This window comes from Solea solea, chromosome 15, assembly GCF_958295425.1.
Source record: "Solea solea chromosome 15, fSolSol10.1, whole genome shotgun sequence".
Classification (NCBI taxonomy): Eukaryota; Metazoa; Chordata; class Actinopteri; order Pleuronectiformes; family Soleidae; genus Solea; species Solea solea.
In genome coordinates, this window is record NC_081148.1 from 21857869 (window position 1) to 21882816 (window position 24948).

Here is a 24948-nt window from a genome sequence, read left to right on the forward strand (position 1 = left end):
TTTATTTCATTTAAAGAATATGTTTTTCCAATTTCAGTTTTCTTTAACTAAAATAACCTAGGTAAAACCACAAAGTTGCTGTGTTGATTTTATGTATGAAATACCATGCAATCAAATTGACCAGGTTGCTAGCAAAACCAGCTAAGTGCTAACATTGACATTTATCTATCCTCCATGGAAATAAGAACTCACCTTAGTCCAGCGTGATGTCATTCTCAGTTCTTGCAACATTTGAGGCAACGATTATGCACTATGATAAAAATAAAAATACATGTACAGTATAATCCCAGTCACAGGCAGGTAGTTTCAATCGTCAAATTGTAATCTCAAGGTATAAACTTCTCAAAAACTCTCAAAATCGCTGCCACTAGCTCAATAACAGTAGTTTTTACATTAAATAACACCAACAAAAAATGATTTTTATATTCAATGTACACATGGTATTGTCCTGGTGTCCTTTGACATGTTGCTATGGTGTTATATGCTTAGTTAGCCAGTTAGCAAACCTGGCTATAATGCTAACATTAACCAGGAGATACATCCAACAATTCAAAATGGCTGCTCCTAGCATCGAACTTCAGTCAAAAGAGTTGTTTTTAATTTTAATCACTTAGTATTATTATTATTATTTTATTCAATATACACGTAGTACTGTCCTTTGTGTTTTTAAAAACACATTCCTATGGTGTTTTTATGTGTAGAATCCTGCATCATATGTTTATCAAATGTACTCGATAGTTAGCAAACTTAGCAATAACACTAACATTAACCTGTGGAAGAGAATGAAGCTGCATTTTACATGATTTACAACTGAATGTTTTGAACACTTAACAAAACACTTTTTTATCACTCAAAATAAAGACATGATGCTATGGTGTTTTTATGTTTGAAATACCTGGTTAAGTGTTTATATAAATGGACAAGATTAGCTTGCTAATTAGCAAAGGTAGCAATAACACTAACAGAACTCTAGAAGAGAAAGAAGCTGAATTTTACATGATTTAAAAACACATTTTTGAACACTTTACAAAACACTTTTTTATCACTCCAAATTGGTTATTAAGACATGACGCTATGGTGTTTTTATGTTTGAAATACCTGGTTAAGTGTTTTTATAAATCGACAAGATTAACTTGCTAGTTAGCAAACGTAGCAATAACACTAACAGAACTCTGGAAGAGAATGAAGCTGAATTTTACATATTTAAAAACACATTTTTAAACACTTTACAAAACACTTTTTTATCACTCAAAATTGGTTATTAAGACATGACACTATGGTGTTTTTATGTTTGAAATACCTGGTAAAGTGTTAAATAAATGGACAAGATTAGCTTGCTAGTTAGCAAACTACAGCAATAACACTAACATTAACCTCTGTGGAAGAGAATAAAGCTGCATTTTAAATGATTTTGAAACACACAAAAAGGGGATAAATAGATAAAAAGAAATTCTCTGGGGAAGAGAAAAGTCCCATGAAGCCGATCATCAATCAGAACAGCAAGTTTTTTTTTTATTTATTGTTTCCAGCTGCACTGTATACTATATGTTCACCTTTTACAAGAAACAAATACAAATACTCACACTAAAAACCAAACAATCCGCTAGCAGCCGTCTCTTGCTATTATTGTGGAGCTAAAGGGATGACGTGGCTGCTGCTGTTCACAGAGGGCACGGTGCCTCCAAAGAGCCACAGCTGACTTTCATTAGAGCAGACAAACAACCAAAAAAAAATGATTTTAATAAAAAAAAAAAGAAGAAACTATAAGGGAAGAGAGGGTGGGGTCGGTCACATAAGACTATGATTATAAGAACATTTATCAAGGCAATACAAACCTAACAGGACTGAAAACCTCCAACATTGGAAAATAAACATACATTTAATATATAAAAAAAAATATATACCACAATGGAGACATGAAAAGCCAAACATGTAGACTTACTTTTTTTCCTTATCAGATTCAAAGGTTAATCATTGTTTTCCTGAGTCACAAAGAAATGTACTGATTTTGTTTGTTTGTTTGTTTGTTTAACTCGCTCGTCAGTGCTGCAACGTCCACACAGAACTGTTCATGACAAATACCAATTTAGTGTTGTAGGTATCTCAGTCCCAACAGAGTAGAAAAAAGTTACAAATGGAACGGGTCCTCTGCACAGCAGCTATTCTGACAGGTCACAGTAGGTAAATCACAGGTGTAAATAATCTAATTACTGACAACTGAGATCCATTTAGCTTCGCCAGTTTCAGGGTGCACGCTGGTTCACTGTGACATTTTTCTGATTTGCGTGAACTGAACAGAGCCACATGTTAATGTGACGTCTAACACCAGTGCTACTCCTGCTAAAACAGATTTAAACGGCTGCTGAGCAAAGGACTCATTGAGGTGTCACACTTATTCCATTTAAATTACCACAAATTACATTTGTCCCTACGGAAGAGGATTGAGAGCCACATGTAAAAAAAAATATTGGAAACAAAATTTAAAAAAAATTTAAATAAAGAAAAACTGCCTGAATTCTGAGATTTTTTTTTTTGACTTCTCAGAATTCTGACTTTTTCTTAGAACTCTGAGAAAAAAGTAAAACTTAGAACGTAGAAACTTAGATTTAGTTCGAAATTCATAATTCTTAAAAAGAAAAAAGTCAGAATTCTGACTTTAAGTAAACATTTTGAGATTATGTTCAAAATTCTGAGATTGAAGAGTTCTGAGAAAAAAAATCAGAATTCCGAGATATAAGAATTCTGACTTTAATCTCAGAATTCTGAGGAAAAAAAAAAAAATTCTGAAAAAAAAAATCTGAGATTTAATTCAGAATTCTTGTCTTTTTAAATGTTTGTATTTTGTTTCCAGAACATTTTCACATTTGACCCTAATCCTCCTTGTTTTCATTTTACCATGATCTTTTGTTTTGTTTTTTTAAACCTTATGATCTGAAACATGTTCAAGTGTAGACCACATGTCCTGCCTCACATTCAGGGGCCATGGTCATAGTCATGAAACACCAAACATGGAGTCCAGATTAGCGATGGCGTCGTCCGTTGACGTTTTCTTTTCTCGTCGATACATTTAACTGTAAATCCTTTCATTTTCACACACTGAGGAACAGAACTGAATAGATATTAACTTGCAAAAGAAACACAGAGTAGAGGATTAACAGACGAAAGTAGAAAAAAAAAGAATAACAAGACAAACTGTGGAGGAAGGAACGACAAATGGAGTCTATCTGCCCTTTCAAGTTCTTTCTTCCTACCAGGGAGGGGTGGGGTAGATTTCCTTCCTGCACGTGGTCGTGTCAAACGTGTCCCAGACGTCGTCAGGAGGAATCTCCCTAAAATATACTCGAAAATAGAGACTAAAAAGGAAAATGTTTCGATGTGAATCAATGGAGAGGAGATGATGGAGGGAGGAAAGGGTTTTGGTTTCAGTCCCATCTCAGTGCGGCAGCTCGTGAACATCGACTGTCCTCACTTGGGCTTAGTGGTTTCATAGAAAAAGAAAAGGTGTGTGTGTGTGCTGGTTGGTTCAGGTGGCTGAAGTCAAGCATACGGTGAGATGGTTGAGTTGGTATATGTCGGTTTTTTTTCGTTTTTTTTAACCCTCCCCGCCCCAGCGCTCTGTTACGGCTACGGCTCAGTCATGTGCTCTCTCATGGGGTCGACGTGTTTGTTGGAGGGTTGGTTCGGGGAGGTGGCCTGTGACGGGTGGGTGCCAGGCGGCATGGTGTGGGTGATGGGGATACCCCCGGGCAACAAACCCTCCATAGGTCCAGGAATCCCACCGGGGGCGATGCCTATCACACCAGGAGGGAATCTGGAGGTGGGAAAACAAGGGGTTAGCGAAAGAGAAACAGAAAACGTTCACATTTTTGATTTCCTGTCACAATAAAAGCACAGAATCTGATGGAAAAAAAAACAACAGTTTTATTTAATGGTGCTCTATCGAGGATTACAAAAGTCAATGTGTGGACTTACTAACCATCATCACCTCTGTGAAACAAGAACAGAAATGGTGCAAAGTTAAAACAGTATGAAGGCAAAACACGAGACAATGTTAGGGACCTAATCTGCTGTAGAGGACCAAATTCACCCATATTACAAAAAAAAACACATCATTTCTCACTGAATTACTTTGGGATTTTAGACAATCTGGGTTCTATTTGATACTTCATTCTTTCCAATTGTATTTAGAAAATAAATCAACACAATAATCAGCATCAACTTATTTTGGTGATAACAATTGTTCTTAGTAAAATTTCTCAAATTCTCAAGTCATGAGATGAAAAGTCAGAATTATGAGATTAACCTAAATGATGAGATTTTGTGATAAGAAGTCAAAATTACAATAGAAAGTCATAAATATGAGAAAAAGATGAAACTGTCACATATAATAATGACTTTTTATCTGATCATGTCATCATCTTAGAGGACAATTTTTAAATTTTTAACGTCATAATTGTTGAAACTGTAATTTCATAATGATATAATAATAGAAGACTTTTTATGTTGAAATGGAAACTTTTTATCTCTTGTTCAGTTTTCATCTTTTTTACTTTACACTTGCAGAAATATTATCCAAATGGCTGAGCAAAATAGAATTTTTCTTTTTATAATTTGGGTGAACCATTCCTTCACTACCAGGAGTTAAAAGTGGTGGAGCGTGAAGTTTGTTGTGAACTATGATGTGAGACCCACCCTCACTCCATCTTTACCCGTGACTCTGAAACGAGGCAGTTTAGAGTAAGATCCTTATTTCAATTCTTTATTTCCAATGTGTCGGGTAACTTTAAACATACAAATGTCTTAATAAAAATGTCCCGTCACTACAGTGATGATGTGGTCGTGTTTCAGGTCAGTGCTGGGGTAGTTTAGGGGGCACTAATGAGATGCTGAGTGATGTGGGGAACAGTAAAAGGACATGAGAGTGAAGAAGGAAAAAAGGGCTATATATAGAGAGAGATTTCAATGGGATTTGGGATTTTATTCATGATATTTTTTTTTCATTTTCTCTGACCTGTGGGGTCAGCAGTGGTAGTTTTCATTTACCTGGTTGAGAATTACGTATATAATTTGTCCTGCATTCCCCCCGTTGCTATGGCCTGTACCATGGTTTGGTTCACTCGGCTGTGTGAGAGAAGCAGTTCAGTCTGGTTGAGACAATTATAGAGACTGAGAAACCAGTGGATAACTTCACTTGGGCCAAATTCTACGTAGAAATGTGCCACAAAAAACTAGGACCCAGCCTAATGATCAATTAGAGGGACAGTTTGGGTTATTTAAAATGTGGTCGTATGAGGTACTTGAACATAATCAGCGCTCTGCGCACTCCCTGCATCGAGAACCAGCCTAAGAAAAACATTTATTTTAGCCACTAAACAAAAGGCTTACCTTAAATAATCTTCAACATACTTATTTATCCTGCTATTAGACAACTTGAGGAAATTGAAGATTATGTTGCTTTGCAAACCTGCACCAAAGCCCATAGAGAAAAACAGCAATTTTACATCACAGCACAGAGAAGTTGCTGATCCACTTCTGACTCCATTACTAAGTTCGAATGTGCCATTTTGTGACTTTGGTGTTTCAAATTGTCCGTGTGAATTTACTGTGTGAGTAACATAAACTTATAAAATGAGGCAGCAGTAGACCAGGAAATCCATTGTCCTGCTAAAGCTAAAATAACTCATTTTCTCTATGGACTTTGGTGTGGGAAAATTATTTCTTTACAAATCAACAAAGACTTGAGTTTGATTTTGCTTTAGGCTGCCAAATGGTAGGATAAAGAAGTTAAAGTAGTGAACACTACTTTATCAGGTAAAGCCTTCATTAAATGGCTTTTTTTGAAATGTTTTCTTTGAGCTTGTGCCTGCCAGTCCTCGCTTAGTCAGCTGTTTGTAAGACACTGACTATGTACCTCAAGTACCTCATAAAACCACACTTCAAAATACCTCAACTAAACCCCTGGAGAAAGTCAAAAATATGAACATTTGGACCACACCTCCACCACTGCAGATGACACAGGTGATCTCTGTGCAGTGTGAGTTGCCTGCCTGCTTCACCTAAATACAACTCCTACCTGTAGGCGGCGCCATTGATCTCAGGGTGAATCTGAGGCTGTTGCTGCTCCATCATTCCCCACGGTGCCGAGGTGACAAAGAACTCTTTGTTGACGCAGTTTCGGAGGCTGTCCGGGATGCGGCCTGTGTTATGGAGGGAGTGAACACCGGTGAGTGGCTGAACCAAAAAACAAACAAAAAAGATTAAGGTAACCAGTGCACGTAGAGACGTCTCCATACCGGTGATGGCTCTGCGTATTTCTGTGGCGGCGGCCTCTCTCATCTCCAGAGACGCCTGCTCGCTGTACCAGGCAGTGTGTGGAGTGCAGATCAAGTTGGGGGCGTCTTTTAGGGGACCTTGGGAAAAACTGCAACAACAAAAAACAAACAGAATTGAGTGTTTTTACACAGACAATGTTTGAACAGTGAAGCAAAAGAGTTTAAAACTGTCTGAAAGTGTGTGATCGTTGACACCTGAAAGGCTCTGACTCGTGGACATCCAGGGCGGCGCCGCGTATTCTGCCTTCTTTCAGAGCCTGAGCCAAAGCTTTCTCATCAACCAGACCTCCCCGTGCCACGTTGACCAGGAAAGCACCTTGACGCATCTACACACAAAACCACACGCAAAGAAAAATAACTTACATTTTTATTCTCTCATGTACCTGTCACATTCCATAGACACTCACACAGGTTCAGTTCTGTGTTGAGAGGAATTTTTTGACTGAAAATTCATAATTTGTCACATTTTTTGGAGCATGTCAATACCTAAATCTAAAAAAAATACTATGTGTAATAACCAAGAACAAGTAACAAAACGTTGATTTGTATGTTACACTGTTAAAAGTGGCATATAAGAATTCAGTTCCAACTTTGTCCTTAATTAGGCTTCACAGATATATTAAATAAATATACATACATGTGTATATATATATATATATATATGTATATGTATGTACATATATGTGTACATATACATATGTACAAAAATATATATATATATATGATATATATATGAAATATTAAAACAGTACATGAAAAGACTAACAAGGCAACAAGTTTAACAAAAAGACAAAGATCTCACACCGGATGCTTCAATATTCAACACACTTTCTATCCATCTATGAATTTCAGAAGGTGTCTTTTGCTCAAAGAGAATAAAATCTGCACTTCTGTTTATGTCCTCCAGGTGGCAGCAGTGACCAGGAGAATAAGGGTGTAGATTTACTTGTGCAGGTCCTTGAATTTGTCATAGAGCTGCAGAATTTGTGGGGGCTCGTGTCCAATTTGGGACACATGGTGGTGCAGTGGATCCCGGTTCCACAAAGGGCCTTTCTGCCGGTTTCTTCCCAACATGCAGAGGTCATTTTGGACTCTAAATTGACCGTAAGTATGAGTGTGAGAGTGAATGTTTATCTCTGTGATAGACTGGCGACCTGTCCAGGGTGTGACCGCTGTGACAGCTCCCCCCTGCTCCCCTCATGTGGAGGATAAAGTGGTAGAAAGTGAATGAATGAACGTCCAATTTGGAGACTAAAAAAGTCAGTGTCCAAATCATAAGCCTTTACACTTTTGGCGGTTAAAGTGCACACCAGGATTAACTGAGCTGCAGAGACTGGCCGTGTTTTCAGTCTGCTGGCAACTGTGACTTGGTAGGTCAGTAGAATTCCTTCATTCTGTCACCGACAGCTTTGTTGGTAACTGACAGCAGTTGTGGTGAGGCTGCTCAGACTAATCACACACTTTTAAAACAAAGTTCTGCAAACAAAGAAAGCACACATTTACTTTTGTTCTGCCACCACCCGCACCAGCTTTTCATTCTAATTCCACCGAGATTTTCTAAACCCCTGTGTTTCTTTGCATGTTGTTGTTCCAAGTACCTTACCACTCATGTTAAAGAGCCAGTGATTGGAAGTTGCCAACAAAGCAGCGCTGGCAGCCGAAGAATGCCAGTGGCCGGCCAAGTCAGCTAACGGTTCGCTGGCATAAAGCTGTTCTACCAACCTCAGAGAAACATTAACTCCGTAAAAAGAATGTGCACACAGCTTCAGACGGTAATGAGAGAGAACGATTGCCAAATCAAAGCTTATCAGCTCTTGATAATTTGCCCGCTCTGACAGCCTCTCGGACAAAGTTGGATTTTTTAATGGGAAGCAGAAAAATCTGTTTCCTCTACCTTCCGTCACCTCAGTCTCAGAGAAAAAAGGGAAGCGGATTCTTCAGCTCTTTCTGGGACCGACCTGTTTGATGGTGAAGTCGTTGATGAGGTGGTGGTTGTGTTCGTTCAGGTTGCAGTGCAGGGAGACGCAGTCGCTCTGGTAAAGCAGGTCCTGGAGCGTGTAGACGCGCTGAACGCCCAGCGAGCGCTCCAACCCGTCCTGGAGGTAGGGGTCGTAGAAGAGCACGCTGAAGCCGAACGCCTTGGCGCGCATCGCCACTGCCTGGCCTGAGCGACCTGAGATGCAGAGAAAATGCAGGAGAGGAGTCAGATCAAAGTCGTCTTTTTCATGACAAACTGACGCTATTATGGGGCGGGGGAGGGGCCACAGCCCCGGCAGCACCCCCGCCTTCCTGTGCTAATGGCCAGAAGCTATGAAAACATGCTTCTCTTGCAGATTTTGACTGAGTATATTGCCTATTGTATACATTCCCACTGCAAACAAAAAACATGTGTGAGTGGAATTTTTAGATAAGAGCCAAAAGATACAGAAGCCGTTCCTGTTTCTGCTGATCATCGTCGCCATACAGTTGGTGTCGTCAAAACAAACCTGCCCACTCTCCTCTCAGGATGAGACACAATGAGCAGGTCAGGTTGGGACATTCTCAGCTTTCGTTCCTGAAGTCCAAACACTCCCACGTATGGTATGTTGCCATGCGCTCTTATAAACTCTGAACGCCTCTGCACGCACCTTCCAGACTTCATCACCTCTCGCAGTGAAAGCCATAAAGAAGGTAGACTCACCAAAGCCGATGAGGCCAAGCGTCTCCCCTCGGATCCTCGCTGCCCCTGACGCCACCTCGCGGATCTGCTCCACACTCTGGACCCGTGTGCCCTCCCGGAGAGCCTGGTACAGCCAGGTGTTCCGTCGATACAGGTTGAGGATGTGACAAAGTGTTGAGTCTGCCGTTTCTTCTACAGCCGCTGAGGGAATATTACACACTGCGATGCCTGGAAAACACACAATGACAATGACAGATGTGCCTCTTTTAAAGCAAAACCAGAGATTGCTTTGTCCTCCAGTGTGCTAAGTCACAAATATGCTACAAACAACCAAGGTTGCACAGTAATAAAAAATAAAATACCACTGAGAGCACTGGCAATGTTACAGTGGTTACACTTTTATATCTTTCTATTCAGTTCTTCTTTCAAAGTGAAATTTTTTATACTGCTGCTTCAACGGTGCGGATCAAAACATCACAATGAAAAAGGCGCTGACTCTGGAACCAAAATAAAGTCGTAGAACACAAACTTGCACATCCACGTGGGTTTCACGGCTACGTATGTTACTGATCATTTGACCTGGAAATTAAAGCCAATTATATCCTTTTCCACTGCACACTTAGATGTTAGCCGAGTGGAAAAGGCACAACGCGTAAAATGATAAGTGATCTAGATGCTTCACAGATGTGATTTACAAGTGAAGTGAATTTATCTGTACTTAGATAAGGATGAGTATTCATTTGTTTCTAATCATTTTGATTATAACGATCAGTGTGACTGTGAAAAGATGCTCATTCAATGTTTTGGTGCAACTATTACCACAAGGTATCATATTTACAAGGTTTCTTGAATGTATCTTGAAGCCGTTCTCTAACCTCAACACCCGGAAATTGGACTTTCCTAACAGTCCACACAGGAAGTGACTGCCGGGCATGTTCAATTTGAGGTGGCTGTCGGGCATTATCCGCAGATAATGTTTGTGACGAATGGACGTAAATGTGTCTATAATGAAGGCTTCAGATCTCAAATAACACTGCAGAGGACTGAACTCCTCCTCCTCTCAAACCAATCATATGCAGAAAGAAGCCAAATGGGAATCTGAGCTCCATATCAGTCACAGCATCTGCTCTGCACATGCGAATGCTTACATTACATATTCTGTTTACAGTATATCATACTGCTTGTTACATGTGTTATTTATGTGAAGTTAATACATCAAGCAACATTTGGATTGGCCCCAATCCAAACGTGCACTTTCCCTTATCCATGATGCATATTGCGATTAATTCTTCATTTCTTCTCATGACTGAGCCATATGTGCACACATGACCCTCCTCCTTCATTATCCTCTCCACATGATAACTGTCCTCCACTGAACGATCACAGCTTTTTTTTTGTTTTTATTATTATATCCGTCCCCCCTCCTCCTCTTTTGTCTCCATCTGTCCCTCAGCCTCACCAAGCTCGCCGGCAGCCTTGATGTCGATGTTGTCGTAGCCGCTGCCAATGCGGATGATGATGCGCAGCGCCTTGAACTTCTCCAGGTCCTCTCTGGTCAGAGTGATGGTGTGGTACATCATGGCTCCTACGGCCTCATTCAGCACCTGAGAGGACATTAGAGAGCATCACAACCACCACCACAGAGACATTAGCGAAATCAGACCATTTAAACTCATAACGATGTGGGGGAAATGCTACGTGTTTTTATTACAGGCTGTCTAGATTACTGCAATTCACCATTTACTGGTCTGCAGAAGAGAGCCATGAGAAAATTACAGTTCATTCAAAATGCTGCAGCCAGACTTTTAAACAATGCACAGCAATACACACAATACTCTCTGCCTGCATCACTGCACTGGTTACCTGCACAGACTGTGTGTAAAAATGGACAAAGTCACCTCAGGGCTTCATAACAAGAGTTTGTCCCTGCAACCAGCAGACTAACTCCATCTTTATATACAGCCTCTGGTTTTTAAAACTGATTTTTAATTTGATTCATATATAAAACCACAAATAATAAAGCGCCCTCATTCATTAGTGACCGTCCCTCTTTTGGTTTGTGGACAAAACAAGACATTTGATATCATCATTTGCAGGTTTGGGAATCACAATTAACATTTTCTGACACTGATGGACCAAATAAATACTAGATAATCCGCAGATTAATAGATTAGGAAAATAATAATCCATTGCAGCTCTAATTATCATTATTAATATTATTATAAGAAGTAGTAGCAGTATTTCCTCAGTGATCATGCTGTGTTAGGGATGGTTTGTTGTATTTTGATGTGCATTTTTTGTATTATTATATTCACAATGTCATCAGCCCCATGATTTTTCCTCAACAGTACGTATTAGCGATTTGCCGCGACCAACACAAGTCAAGAGTTTGTTCCCAACCTCTCATTTTCCTGGACCCAAGTTTGCCTGCTATTCTCCATCTAAATGCAAATGGACTGTTTATGTGTGCTCTAAAATACAAGTGGCTGCCTGTTTATTATGAGTGCTTGCCAAAGCTTGTTTTTGTCACAATCCATTCACACTGTATGCAAACAAGCCCGGAGTGGATGCGGGCAGCACCATAAAGTAAACTGACAGCTGCTGAGGAACCACAAAGCATAAGCAAGAAGCTTCTGCGGGCAACGGCCATTTAAACGTAACAGTTTTAAATTCACAACCTGATAACTGAATTAACCTAACCAAGCCGGATTAGCATAGCCATGAATTTTCATGCGTTTTTATTGCCGTATAGAGGAAGGTGGACGCTAGAATCAAGGTTGAAGCTCTCCTCGGGCATTAATGTAATTATTACTTGAGCAGAGCAGGTCAATAAGCAGGCTTTACAGGAGACAATGCTGGAAAAATTACACAGAATCACATTGTTAAGCAACAGGAACATAAACCGGGAGTGGAAAAAATGAGCTAATGGAATTTGTACGGCGCTAATTGGTCGAAGTCGTGTTCTGCAGTTTGTGCTGGCGTGGCGCGGCACATGTGTAAGTTCACGTTGTTTATCAAGCACAGTGTAATTACCTACGGTACAGCGAGGAATCATGGAAATTGCAAAGAAAGCACATAAAGCCGTTAACAAAAACAACGCTCTGCTGCTAATGGTACACTAGTGTACTGGCCCATTTACAAAGCTGTTAAGTCATACTCCAATATTCCTGTGTGGTTTAAGTAGGTGTGAATATACAGTTTAACTATAATTAGCTTTACATGTTAGAGTTGGAGCACTGGTTTAGCCCGGCTTTATTCACCCGGCTGTCTGTCTCCAAGCTAAGCTAAGCTAAGCTATTCACGCACTCCATCTACAACTAATATTTAGTGAATTTTAGAGCTAGCGGGATTATCATGGCTAGCTGTTTTCCCCCTTATAATTAGCTTAATTATTACCATGTAGATATTATCAATCTTCTCATGCGAAAATTGTGCTTTAATTTTGATACCTGGAAGCTAATGTTAGCTAGTTAAATAAATTGTAGTGCTAATGTCTTGAGCAGAGCATGACATGACACTTCCTCTTGTTTTGCTAGCTGGTTAGCATTTACATATGAGAACCTAAACCAAAATGCTAAACCTTGTTTATAAATATGCTGCTTTAAAATGAGGTTGTTTAGGCCTACAGACTTTTTGAACATTCCCCGCATAAAATTAATGATATCGTAAGTCTAAGCTTTGTTTTTTTTTAAGGATGACCTGTGTGGAACTGCTTAAACGCCCTCAGTAAACGCAGGTAGCAAGGAACGTTACATGGTACACAGGAAAGACGTGGTAGTGACAGCTGACAGAAAGATGGCAGAAGTAGCCCAAAGCAGAGTTATGTAGGGTAGTGATGGAGATAAAGTTTGGGACAGAGGGACAAAATGGATGAAAATGGAGTATAAATGGGCTTTTACTGCTAAAGAAATCGTGTTCTTAGACAAGGGGTAACATTGGTCCGATAAAGAGCTCTACCAGCCACAAAATGGCTCCAAAATGACTTGCACAGAAGGGCTGAACAATTAATCTAAATTTGATCTTGGAAGTAACTGGATGTGTATATTACTTTACATGTCAGTTTTCATTGGTGACTGGCTAAATAAACGTTTGTTTTGGCACTGAATTTTTGCAAATTTGAGAAATACTGTTCTACTGGGTATGGGATTGGAGTGGAGTTGAGGAAATGCGTTAAAAAATAAAACAAATCTCAATATTTTCTCAGTGGTTTGAGAACCACTGTCTAGTATATGATCAAATGCTACCAAGTTCAAGAGGAAATATCTGAAGCTGCATTGTCAACCATATTTTATTAACACATTTAACACTTTAATATGTAAGATTATTCCAAACACAGGATTGTGACCAGAAATTACAATCAATCAATACACCTTTTCCTCAAAAAGGAAATGTAAAAATAAAGAAAAGAAATTCTTGTTACATTCCCAACTCCTGTTCTTTTAACCAGTTTCACTTTGCACTAAACAGCAGCACTTAACAGATAACAGATACAGTGATGTCAGAGACTCTTGTAAAACACACCACTCTATCGTTCAGTGATTCAAAAGGCCCCCTTTTTTTGTCTTTCCAAGGACAGCACTGTGTTACAATGGTTTAAGGACCAGGAGTGCTTTCCACTTCATTTGTACTCTTTGCAGGTCGCCACTGGTTACACTTTCCACTGATTATTAAAGTGACAGTTTCCTTTAATCAGTCCATAAACCATAATACAGCAAAACTTCACAACCGAGACTTTCACTGATGTTATTAGTGAGTGTTTGTGTAGACTCCCCCACCTGTACCCTCAGTGTAAAGATATAGTTAAGGGAACTCTGCCAACAAGTACACTCGCTGAAAAGTCCTTTGTGAGTATATAATGTATTCACAAGGAGATCGTCTTACTGACCAGATATTGCCGTGTGTGTGTGTGTGTGTGTGAACTTGTAAATACATGTTGGCAAGGACCAAAAAAATTATAAACCACAGAAAGCGAGGACATTTTGTGACATTTTTGTGTCTTTTTACTTCATTTAAACATTTTCAGCTCATTCTATGCAGTTTCATGACTGTAAATCTTTTAAAAAATGATTTACAGTCTTAAAACAAAAGTCTTAAAAGCTGCAGAAACAAGCTTGGAAAAAAAAACACCAGTTTTTTCCTCACAGACAGCATGAGGCCCAGAAGGATTCAAACCTCACTGTTAATAACAATTAATAAAAAAACGTATGGCCCAGTATCACAGGATTAGCTTGGTACAGAAGCACACGCCGTGACACACTGTGTTATTATCCACTCTAAAATTAATACGAACAAGCTCCAGGGTGCTTAAAGCAGCAAAACAGGGAATCTAAAAATCGACAACAGATCAACAAGAAGTAATTAAAGTTTAAAAACTAAATAAACAACATAAGCAGCCACAGTGGTAGACCCTCAGGGGGTGGGGCTAAAATGTGATTCTCGCTCCTCGACCTGTTTTTATAAATGCTCACATCGATGTGCCAAATAAAAATCCTTACCTTTTCATGTATCTCCTGTGTCGACTGGGCGTCACAGAAGGCGACGGTGGCCAGATCTTTGAGGATGGGCATCTCCACAGTGCAGTCGCGCCCATCGAGCAGCGCCACCAGGGGGCGTGGGTGCATAGGCCCATTCATAATCTGGGGCCGGATACCTGCAGAGAGAGAGAGAGAGAGTTAATTATTTATGTCTGGCACACACACACACAGTCAAGTGAGCTGCAAAGAGATCGCAATAATGTAGAAAATGCTTCCCAGAGCAGGAAGTGTTTACCCAGACTGGAACTGTGTGTACTGCCTGTGTGATAGGCTAAATCAGTGGCACACACACACTTTTGTGCAGCATTTGAAATGTGGACCCTCATAGACATAATGCATTCCTTAGCCTGTTAACTCCTAGACCGTTACCGACTGTGATATCTAGAAAATTCAAAAATGGATGGGCTGGCGATCTGTCAGCTGAGATTGGCACAGTACCCTCCCCGCGACCCTCATGTGGAGGATAAAACGATAGAAGATTGATGGAAGGATACCGGAAAGCAGAGAACAGAGCTTTGCGCCCAAGTACTTGTCACTACGGTAGCCCTCAGGATCAGGACTCCCGCGGAACGACCGTCCAATCACAGACGAGATTCACCAGCGTGTCACACGTTTGTGGCGTCAGCTTCTCAGTACCGTAATTCCTCAACGGCTGAATAACTGCCCGATACTGAAAGTGAACGTTATCTTGGAAAAATTTTTGACAATTCCACAGCCATAAATTCAAAATAAGTCCAGGCGGTCTGAATTTTATGACGGTCACAAGAGGGTTAAAGATGTGAGGAACAGCCAATTTGCCAAAATGTCATCACTCTGTATGGTTTATACAATTTCTGGTCCTCACAATGCTACAAATACAAGAACACACACACAGATTTGTGCAGCTATAAGGACATCCATTCATCTAGACAGCCTAAACTAAACACTATAACTACTGTAGTTAATGTCTAACCCTAACCTTAACTGAACCACAACTCAAATTTTAGCCCTAAACTTAAAAAGTAACTCAGAAATGAGGTACTGCCTTCATTAGGACCAGGTTTTGGTCTTCATGAGGACTACTGGTCCTGACAAGGTCGGTGTTTATGCCAGAAAACGTCCTGAAAAGGCAACAAATACAAGCACACACACACACACACACACATACCACAACGCCAGAGATATGACTACCCCTCTCTTTCGCTGTTAGCCACACTGTTACCAGGCAACAGGTCCTTTTACCCCATGAGGTCATCACCTCCATTATCCTATCATTGTACAGAAGCTGGCACGTCTTAAATGTGTGCCCCTGTGTGTAAATGTGTGTGTGTGAATGTGTGTGAATGTGTAAGCACTCAACAGAACTTCTTTTCCAGCACTGAAAAGGATATAAAACAAAAACAAAAAAAAACCCACAGCAGTTTTTATAAACTTAAAGCTGCGGTGGAGCAGGTTCACTAGAAACACAGTTGTGATTGGTGAGTTTTATCCACAGGTTGTGAAAAACACTGACATTTTGTGATCACAGCTCTGTGTTATGAGCTCTCTCTCTCTCTCATCACACACACACGCACAGACAGATGCACGGCAGATGATCTGAGGCAATTTCTGCACCAGTGAAATCAGTCTATCAATTAATCTTTTTCTCTTTTTTTTATGTAGAGCTTTTCATGCAGATAAAATGAAACACAAGGTGCTTCACACAAACAGAACAAAACAGAGCACTGCATACACACACAAAATGGGAATCATTTCTGGTTTCTTTGCACCATATAACAAAATAAATCATTTCAATTGAATCAAGACATTAGAGAAAATCATCATTTCCAGGTTTGATCCACACCAATCCACATTTTCTGACATTTTACAGACCAAACAAGCACATGATTAATCAAGAATTAATAGTTAGTTAGTTGCAGCCCTCGTAGTTAGTAGTTAGTTAACTAAAAAGGGAGGCGCACAAGTGTCTCAAATCACATCATCTACATGTTATTATTCAAATAAAAGCTCTATCTTAAAAGATCATCTCCAACTTGGTCAACTGGAGAGCGGCATAATAGGTTGAGAGTGAGTTTGTGACTTTCCCTCATCTGTCGCCTTCGCCTTCTGAAGACATGATGTGATGATCCTTCAGGGAGGAAAAGTGGCAAAAAAAAAAAAAAAAAAAACGCAGAGAAAAACGAGCGTCTTATCTGACTCGCTGACTGATTGTCAGACTCTCGCTGAGCACCAATTAACAATCAATGCGACATGTTCTCGTGTGATAAGAAACCAGTGGGACGCTGCTGCTGAAGGAGGAGGAGAGGAAGAAATCTGACAGTGCGGACTCAGAATTCCACTAAAAAAAAGAGGCAGAAGGAGAGGAGGGGTGGGGTCCATGCACCACCACCACCATCACCACTCTCGGGCTCCCTGCTGCCTGTTGTCATGGTGATTAGAGGATTTGGGCAGGATTATGAAATATTTTATTTAGTGGCATCTGCGCTGCTGGAGAGGACATCAAGCCTGGTTCACTCTCTCTGTGTCTCTCTAGAACTCCTTGAGTTTTTCGGGGGGAATAAAGGACGGATGTTTGTGAACGACACAACTGCAGCATCATTTACACACAGCACTGTATAATACTGATTATTTCCATACTCAATGGATCTGTCGATTAATTGAGTACATGTTTTGTCTGTAAAATGTCCAAAAAATCATGAGAAATGTTGATTTGTGTGTCCCGAAACCGAAATGATTCAGTTTTAATGATTTCTTTGTCACACAGAGCAAAGAAAAATATAAAATAAGCAATAAAATGCAGCAATACTCAGAAAAAATAGAATATAAATAAAAAAGTATGCAAGAAAATAAAAAAAATATTATATACAATGTACACCTGTAAAAAAACTGGATTATTTCACAAATGGAAATGTGTTTCAGTGATTATTAATCCATATTTTAAGAAGATATTTTCTTGTACTGGTTTAACAAAAACAACCTGACCTCTGCAGTTTTTATCAATAATTTCACCTCTAACTTCTCACATGTCCACGTATATAAATCAGATTTTTGCAGCAGCTGAATGTAATTCTGATTTGTTTTGGTTTCAGACAGTCAATAATAACTAATCCCAAGCAGTCAAATTAATAATCTTTTCATCAGCGATTCATTTGCTGATTTTTTATTTTTTTTTTGGTTCTCGATTAATCATTTAAGTTAAAAAAAATGTAACCTATTTAATAGATTTTCTTACAGAACATTTCCACCTCTGCTGCTTCAGTTTTTGATCACACTTTCATGCTGATGTTTTATTTATTTCTTCATGTGTAATGCAGATATTTTTCCTTTTTTTTCCTCCCTTTAAGTAAAACTATAATATACTGCAGATTATTACTAAGCTTGTTCTGCAGTTATTTTTGTAGTGATTTTAGTTTATTCTTCTACAAACCAAGACATTTGAAGATTTAGGAAACATTTGAACACAATTTTGTGGAACATAAGACATATTTATCGATATTAAAACAAATGTTAAGCTCAGTTTTATTGTGTCCCCTTAATCATTTTCCGGTGTTTTGTGTATTTATTTTATGAGCTGAAGAAAATTAATATCTGCGACGCCAGTCCTTTTACAACGTTGTCTCACAAAATTATTTAAAAGATGAGGGAAATATGTAGTTAAATCACAGCCATTATTTATATCGGCATTAATTATTGTGCAGTGATCCTTAAATAAAAGCAGTAAAAGCCTAGGGCGCAAATCAAAAGGAGAAGAAAGCAAAGAAAAGGTTTAAAAGGGAAGATGTGACCTCACTTATTTGTTGCTGTTTTTCAGAGTAAACAGTGACAAAACACAAATTATCTCCGCGGAGGGAGGAACATATTCTTTCTGTACGTGTGTGTATGTGTATGTGTATGTGTGTGTGTGTGTGTGTGTGTGTGTTTTCACGTGTCACGAGTGTCAGTGAGGCGGCTCTGGGGAGAAGAGAGCGTTCACCAAACGCACCTGTGGCTCCGCGGCTCTCTCTGCACCTTCCAATCACACTCCTGCAGTGTTCATTATCACAGCTCAGACGGAGTGAGAAATAAAATACCTCTATCATACAGCAGCTACACACACACACACACACACACACACACAGACAGAGGGATGAAAGGAGAGAAAAACAGCCACTTGGTCACTTTACAGAAATGAAAGCAGCTGGTGGTAGTGGTAGAGAAAAAAGAAAGAAAGAAAAAGAAGCAGTGTCACTTGTAGGAAGTGGGTCAAAATGCTGTTGATTAATTATTTCCTGGTGGCTAATGGCTTTTATTCAGCCTAATAAGGCAGAACGTGGCTCTGCATCCAGCTCATGATGAATCCCCGGATAATTAATGCCTAATGAGGGTCCTAATGACTCGGATACCTGACCGGTGATTTAGAGGAGTGCTCTGCAGGAGGGTGTTTTGTTTTGACAGAAAGAAAGAAAGAAATCTTCTCTGAGTCACTCAGTCACAGAAAAAAAGTATTTATATGTATATATGTATATATATATATATATATATGTATATATACATATAAATATATATATATATATATATAGAATGACATTTGTGAATTTGGATAATAAATCTTTATGTTTGGATCAGAAGTGCCCAAAGTGGGGCTCGTGGGCCAAAATTGGTCCACCAAAGGGTTTTTTTTGGCCCATAAAAAGTAGGTATTACTCGATTATTAAATTAACCATCAATTATTTCAATAATTGATTAATCAGTTTTAATGTTTATTTTTCCAAAATTAAAACTGGTTTCTGGTTTTTCACCTTCTTAAATGTGAATATTTAGTAAGTGGACAAAACAAGACATTCGAGAACATTATCATTTCAACGTTTGGTCAAGTTTTTCAACATTTTCTGATGTTTTACGCACGAAACAAGTACTCAGATAAATCGATTATGAGAATGATCGTTTGTTGCAGACCAAACATACTGTTACTAGTACTGTTACTAATAAAAAAAATATATATAAGATCTCTGTTTAAGTTCTATTTGTGTAGGATGGAAGTGGTCCTTAAAAGTATTTCAGAACAAATGTTTACTTCAGGTTATGATTGTTTAAAACAAAGTAATCTGATATGATATGTAATGTAATGAAGGAATCTTGTAAAATTACAGTTTTGTGGCTGAAACAAACAACATGAAGTTGTTGTTTATCTATGTTTAATCTAATGTTTATTTAATTAAGGAATCTGAGATTCCATTCTATTACAATACAATACAATAGGTGTTTACTTGTGGCCCACAGCACACTGTGAAGTTAGATTATATATATATAAAAAATGAAACTGTTTGAACAAGCATAGTGTTCTCTCTCTCTCCAGTAAATGAAAAGCTGCAGTTGACTTGAGTGACTGTGGAATTGGACTCTTGTCAAACATCCCTCCAGAGATCGTCTCTGTCACATTAAAGATAATGAGTTGAGGGGGTTCAGTCTCTGGTCTCTCAATGTCAAAAGTAAACTACATTACATTTTTCCCTCCCGACGACACAAGAAGAGCAAAATCTTTTAGCGTTTTGAGGTCAAAATAAAAGTATTTAAATGTCTGTAAAGCAGCAGATTTAAGGGGGAGAGAGGTCGACTTAGTTGAAGCTCAGACTAAAGAGGAATGTACAGAAATTAACTACATAAATGCAGACTGTGAGCTGCAGCCAAAACAAACACACTCAAAGATGAACAATAAGCATTTTACTGCACTGTGACTGGATCTAATAAGAAATGTTATGAGGTGTGGAGGATTTTTCTGCCGTACATTTAAAACTGATAACTTGATTAGTTTGTATGTTATTCTGTATACATACACATTATAAAACCACTTGTCTTCTGTATAATTAAATACATACGCAGGCGCAGCTTAGAAAACAAGAATATGCTTAAGAAAGTGAAAATTTAATATATCCTACACTCCTTTTTTATTGTACTTACAATACAACGCAGTAAAGATTTGTGGCTGCTTTTCCCCCCTACAGTTGACATAAATGTGTTAGGGTTAGCAAACTATAAAGTCTATAAAAAGTGTTTTATTAATTTTTCTTGCATGGAAAATCCCAAGGTAGCCAGTCACAGGCTACAACACAACTTTAATACATTATTAAGGTCCTTGGGAGTTTCTGTGTTGTAAAAAAATGTAGTGATTGTAAAATAAGAGGAATAATATCCAGCTTTCATCTATGACTTGTTATTGTCACTACAGGCTTCTGTAAACTAAAATGTTCATTACTATAGGGCACGGTAATTGATCTTTGCTGAATATTACAGAGACTCAGAATTAGAATGCGTCTGTTGATTTGAGGATGATTTATGTATGAGAATCAAACACATTTATGTAATGAATACACGGGAAGACAAGCCTGAGTTAGATTTCGGATGTCAAATCAAATCTGGTTAAAAAGACATCCTGAAATAATCATATGCTAATTACGAAAATACACTCACTGGCTAGTTTATGGCTCCACTGTTGTTTATTGGTAATTTAAATATCAAATCGACCAGTCACGCAGCAGCAACTCAGTGCATCTATATTCATTTCATTTCAGGCCCAGTTATTTACACATAAATTCTTGCAATTCTAACCCTAACCCTAGAACAAGGAAGCCAATATAATCATGTAAAACTGAAATGCTACAATAAAAAGTGTTTTATTTACAGTGTATATGTACAAATGAAAATGGCTATATTGACGACGACGGTGGCAGAAAAGCTCCAGCTGTCGTGTACGTTTCTGCAACGTTGTCAATCAAAAACTGGCTCCGCCTTTGAGACAGTTCCTCCAATCATCACGCAGAAGCCCAGCATCTGCACCCCGCCCACTGCAGAAATGACTCCCGGAGAAGCTGAGCTTACGTGGAAGTGATGTTTTTGCCGCATTTGTACTGCACTGCAGTGAAAAGAACCTATTCTGTGCCATCCCATAGAGAACAGTTAAAGCTGAGCTTCAGGTGGTTTTAATGAGGAGGCTGCTACGGGAATACGGAAATCACGTAAAGGTGTCGGTCATCTGTGATGAACAGCTGATTCTGAACAAACTACAGACACGTTCTAATCGCGTTCTAGCACACTTTTAGTATTGAAATGTGAAAACAACACAGTACATATTTAACAACATTTTACAGGACTGTCTTAGAGCAATCGCCATTGTCAGATGTGGTTAAAACGACCTGCTGGAGTTCACACTGCGCATAAGAATGCAGAGGAAAATTGACTTTGAACGTGGTGTGGTTCTCCGTGTAATACTTGCTGCTGTGGGTATTTCAGAAACTGCTGATCTACTGGGATTTTCACACAAAACAATCTCCGGGGTTTTACAGAGAATGGGCCAAAAAAAGAGAAAATATCCAGTGAGCAGCACTTCTCTGGGAGAAAATGCCCTGTTGATGCCAGCATCCAAAGGAGAATGCCCAGGTTTGAGATGATAGGAAAGCAACAGTAAGTCAAAAAAAACACTCGATGACTGCACATAATGATGGAGTAGATAGCGTATAGCAGCAGAAAACCACATCAGGTGCTAGTTTTGACACTTTATTAGGTGTCTTGTGTCTATTAAAGCAGTCAGTGGGTGTATATGACAGCTTTCAGATGTTTAAAGAGGCAAAACAGCTTCAAAGGGAGACAATTATCAGTGAAGCTAGTCTGGTTTTGCTCAGAATTGTGTCTAAACTGGGTAACAGGGGCGTCTCCTTACCAAAATGCCGATTTAGTTGAACCATTTCCCCATAGAAATATGAAATTGATGCCAGTAAACAATATTCATATTTGCTAGAAAATGCATAATGACTCCAAAAAATACCAACATTGTGGTAAATAGGCAGTCATATGTCTTAAGCGGCTTTGAATTCACATAAACTCCTGGTCCTGGTGGTGTGTTCTTTGCCACTTTAACATACACTTTCATCTTGAAAGTAAATACAAGAAAAAACAATAATTTCCCCCTTAGGAAGTCTTAGAATGCTGTATCAGTACTGGTGCAATACTGGTCAAAACTAGATCGGATATCAGAAAAAGAAAACCCAGTAAATATCTGCAAACTACAAATATGACAGAAATGTTACAGTAAACTCAGGCAATATGCTGTAAAGAGAGACACAAATGTCTGCCACACAGTGGGAGCATTATGATTTGGAAATGGCTGATATAGCTCAGTAGAAAAGATTGCTATACTTAAGTGAATTAAATGTTGTGACACAAAAAAAGGTGGTAGTGAGTCATCCCTCATTTTGTTCCCATCACCCTCACTGATCACACAGCAGCAATTTTTATAATATTAAGTTTAAACAAAGATTACGTAAAATGCTATTCCTTCAAAGAACCCAAAATACTTCCACGTGACACTTTTTAGATGCTTGGTGTCATGATTGTCCAATCAGGAGGACAGTTGAGCTTGTGTCCTTCATTATCACAGGGAAATAACATCGCAGTCTTATTTTTCTGATGGTCAAAAAGCCATTCTTAAATTTGCGGCCAATCAATCAATTTCATATGGCCCACCTTCTATCTATAGATTCATTTTGAGTACATGTGTTATATTGTGAAGTACAGTATTTATTCCATATCAAAGCAAACACTTATATATCATCTCAAATGTCGTTTTTGCTGTACTATGATGGCATATTTTGATATAATTTTGAGGCCACCCCTACTAACCACAGTTTGATTTTTTTTTCACTTGACTGGCCCCTTCCTAAGCAGACTTGAAGCTCCCATGTGGCCTCCATGTCATTTGAGTTTTAGGCCCCTGATTTAAGATCAAGCTGTGCTCAAATCGATCTATTCTGGACTTTTCAATAATCAGTTCAGATGGTCTGCTGCTCTTCTAGGCTGTACGTTTTAAACTGAAATGAATCCAAGTTTGAATTTTGTCCCCCAAGTTCCAACGGATATCTGAATTTCAGATAAAAACTGACACATATGGATTTTACATGTGGGCCAGAGACCTCATTAAGCTTGCTTTTCATATAACTGTTTTTCTACTTTCCCTCTCTCAATCTCTCTCTCCACCCCTCTTTTCTTTCTTGGGTCGACACCAGCTCGGTGGGTTTGACAGCAGCTGACCAGCAGCTCCACCTCGCCCTGGCAGCCCAGCGTGGAACCTGGACTCCAGGAAACACAATCCAAGCCAGAACTCCTCCCATGTCCAAACACCCAACACTGAGTCCCACCCAACACAAAACTCACTTACTGAGCAGGACACACACACACACACACAAATTACGCTTACACATACACTTCTGTGAGCAGTGGAAACAACACGACTAAAGATGGTTTACATTAAGTGGTAGGATATCTTGGCTAGATAGAAATGCAAATCGCATGCGCCAATTTCCTGTTATTGTACCCAAAGTATTTATCATAGCACAACAGCCAGCATTGTCTCAAGGCCAGCGGGTAATAAAAAAACAAAGCCTACAGCTTTGACTAACTAAATCTAAACCGTGTTCGATGTGACAGCGGTCTAATTCAGTGGAGGTTGTGTATTGTTACATCCCTCAAGGGAAGCTTGAACGCACTGAGGTTGATATCATCCTCTTTCACCAGTGCTAATCACAAACTGGATGATTCTCCAGGCAGCATGAAAACTTTTGGCAGAGCTGGCAAGAACGTACGCTCGACCACAAATGGATTGCAGATGTTGCAAGCTAAAAAAGCCTTTTTGGATTCTGACAACAGAAATAGAAGTATTTTTTTTAATACTGAAAAAAAAAAAGAAAAAATACAGAGGGCTCGTAAAAAATATGTCTCTCCTTGGTGAATAAAATGTGGTGTCTAATTCTCTTTCTTGAAAGGGGGGCTGATCTTTGGAAAAGCAGCTCTGAAAGCTCTGCTGCCAGATGCTGTGAGTCAGAACTTTCAGAGGGAGAAGGATCATTTCCTAAGTGGAGTGCAAACAATCAATGAAAGAAAATAAACCCTTGCTTAAACCTTGACTCCCCTCCTTTGGGGGTTGGTAACCAGTGTTCAAATTGGTGTTTAATAAAATTGCACAAAGTCAGTTATCGTTCAGTCTCAGGCTCCATTTTCTGACAGATCGTGGGCTCCGATTCAGCCTCAGCTGTTTTTTTTTTTAAAAAGATGATTTGATTTCGTACTTTAATGTGCTCCCCCCCTCAGGTTTACTTGCTGCCTGTTTGTGGCACAGTCACACACACTTTAGCCAATAAATCCACTGAAAAAGGGCAATTAACACCATTCCCAATACCAGTAGTTGGTTTGTCCTAAGGGGGGTTTTTACCAATTCTACCTGAAACAAAACAAGTCGGAAAAAGATGAAAATAATAACAACACAAGCTCAGTGAGAACGTTACAGTGGTTACTATTTCACATTTTTTACTTCAGTTCTTTCTTCAGAGTCAACAGCGAGGGAACTAGGGGTGGAAATCAATACTATACACGATACCAATAATATCACGATACAACGATTCTGTGATAATCAATATAT

The 24948-nt window shown here is 39.1% G+C and overlaps 1 protein-coding gene across 6 annotated transcripts in view; it reads right to left on the reverse strand.

Annotated features, from left to right (window-relative positions):
* Window positions 1–2070: 2070 nt before the first annotated feature.
* LOC131474056 (C-terminal-binding protein 2-like) overlaps window positions 2071–24948 on the reverse strand; it is a 77684-nt gene continuing 54806 nt past the window's right edge. For 4 of the 6 annotated variants that reach the window (XM_058651786.1, XM_058651785.1, XM_058651783.1 and 1 more), the window contains 8 exons: window positions 14487–14641; window positions 10451–10595; window positions 9013–9219; window positions 8291–8505; window positions 6528–6658; window positions 6294–6421; window positions 6074–6197; window positions 2071–3811 (listed from right to left, as the gene is read on the reverse strand). In XM_058651786.1, the coding sequence (XP_058507769.1) occupies window positions 3625–3811; window positions 6074–6197; window positions 6294–6421; window positions 6528–6658; window positions 8291–8505; window positions 9013–9219; window positions 10451–10595; window positions 14487–14641 (1292 nt within the window). In that variant the 3' untranslated portion in view covers window positions 2071–3624. Of the gene's footprint in view, window positions 3812–5043; window positions 5145–6073; window positions 6198–6293; window positions 6422–6527; window positions 6659–8290; window positions 8506–9012; window positions 9220–10450; window positions 10596–14486; window positions 14642–24948 lie in introns of all 6 variants that reach the window. The other 2 variants (XM_058651784.1, XR_009242262.1) reach the window with 2 other exon arrangements.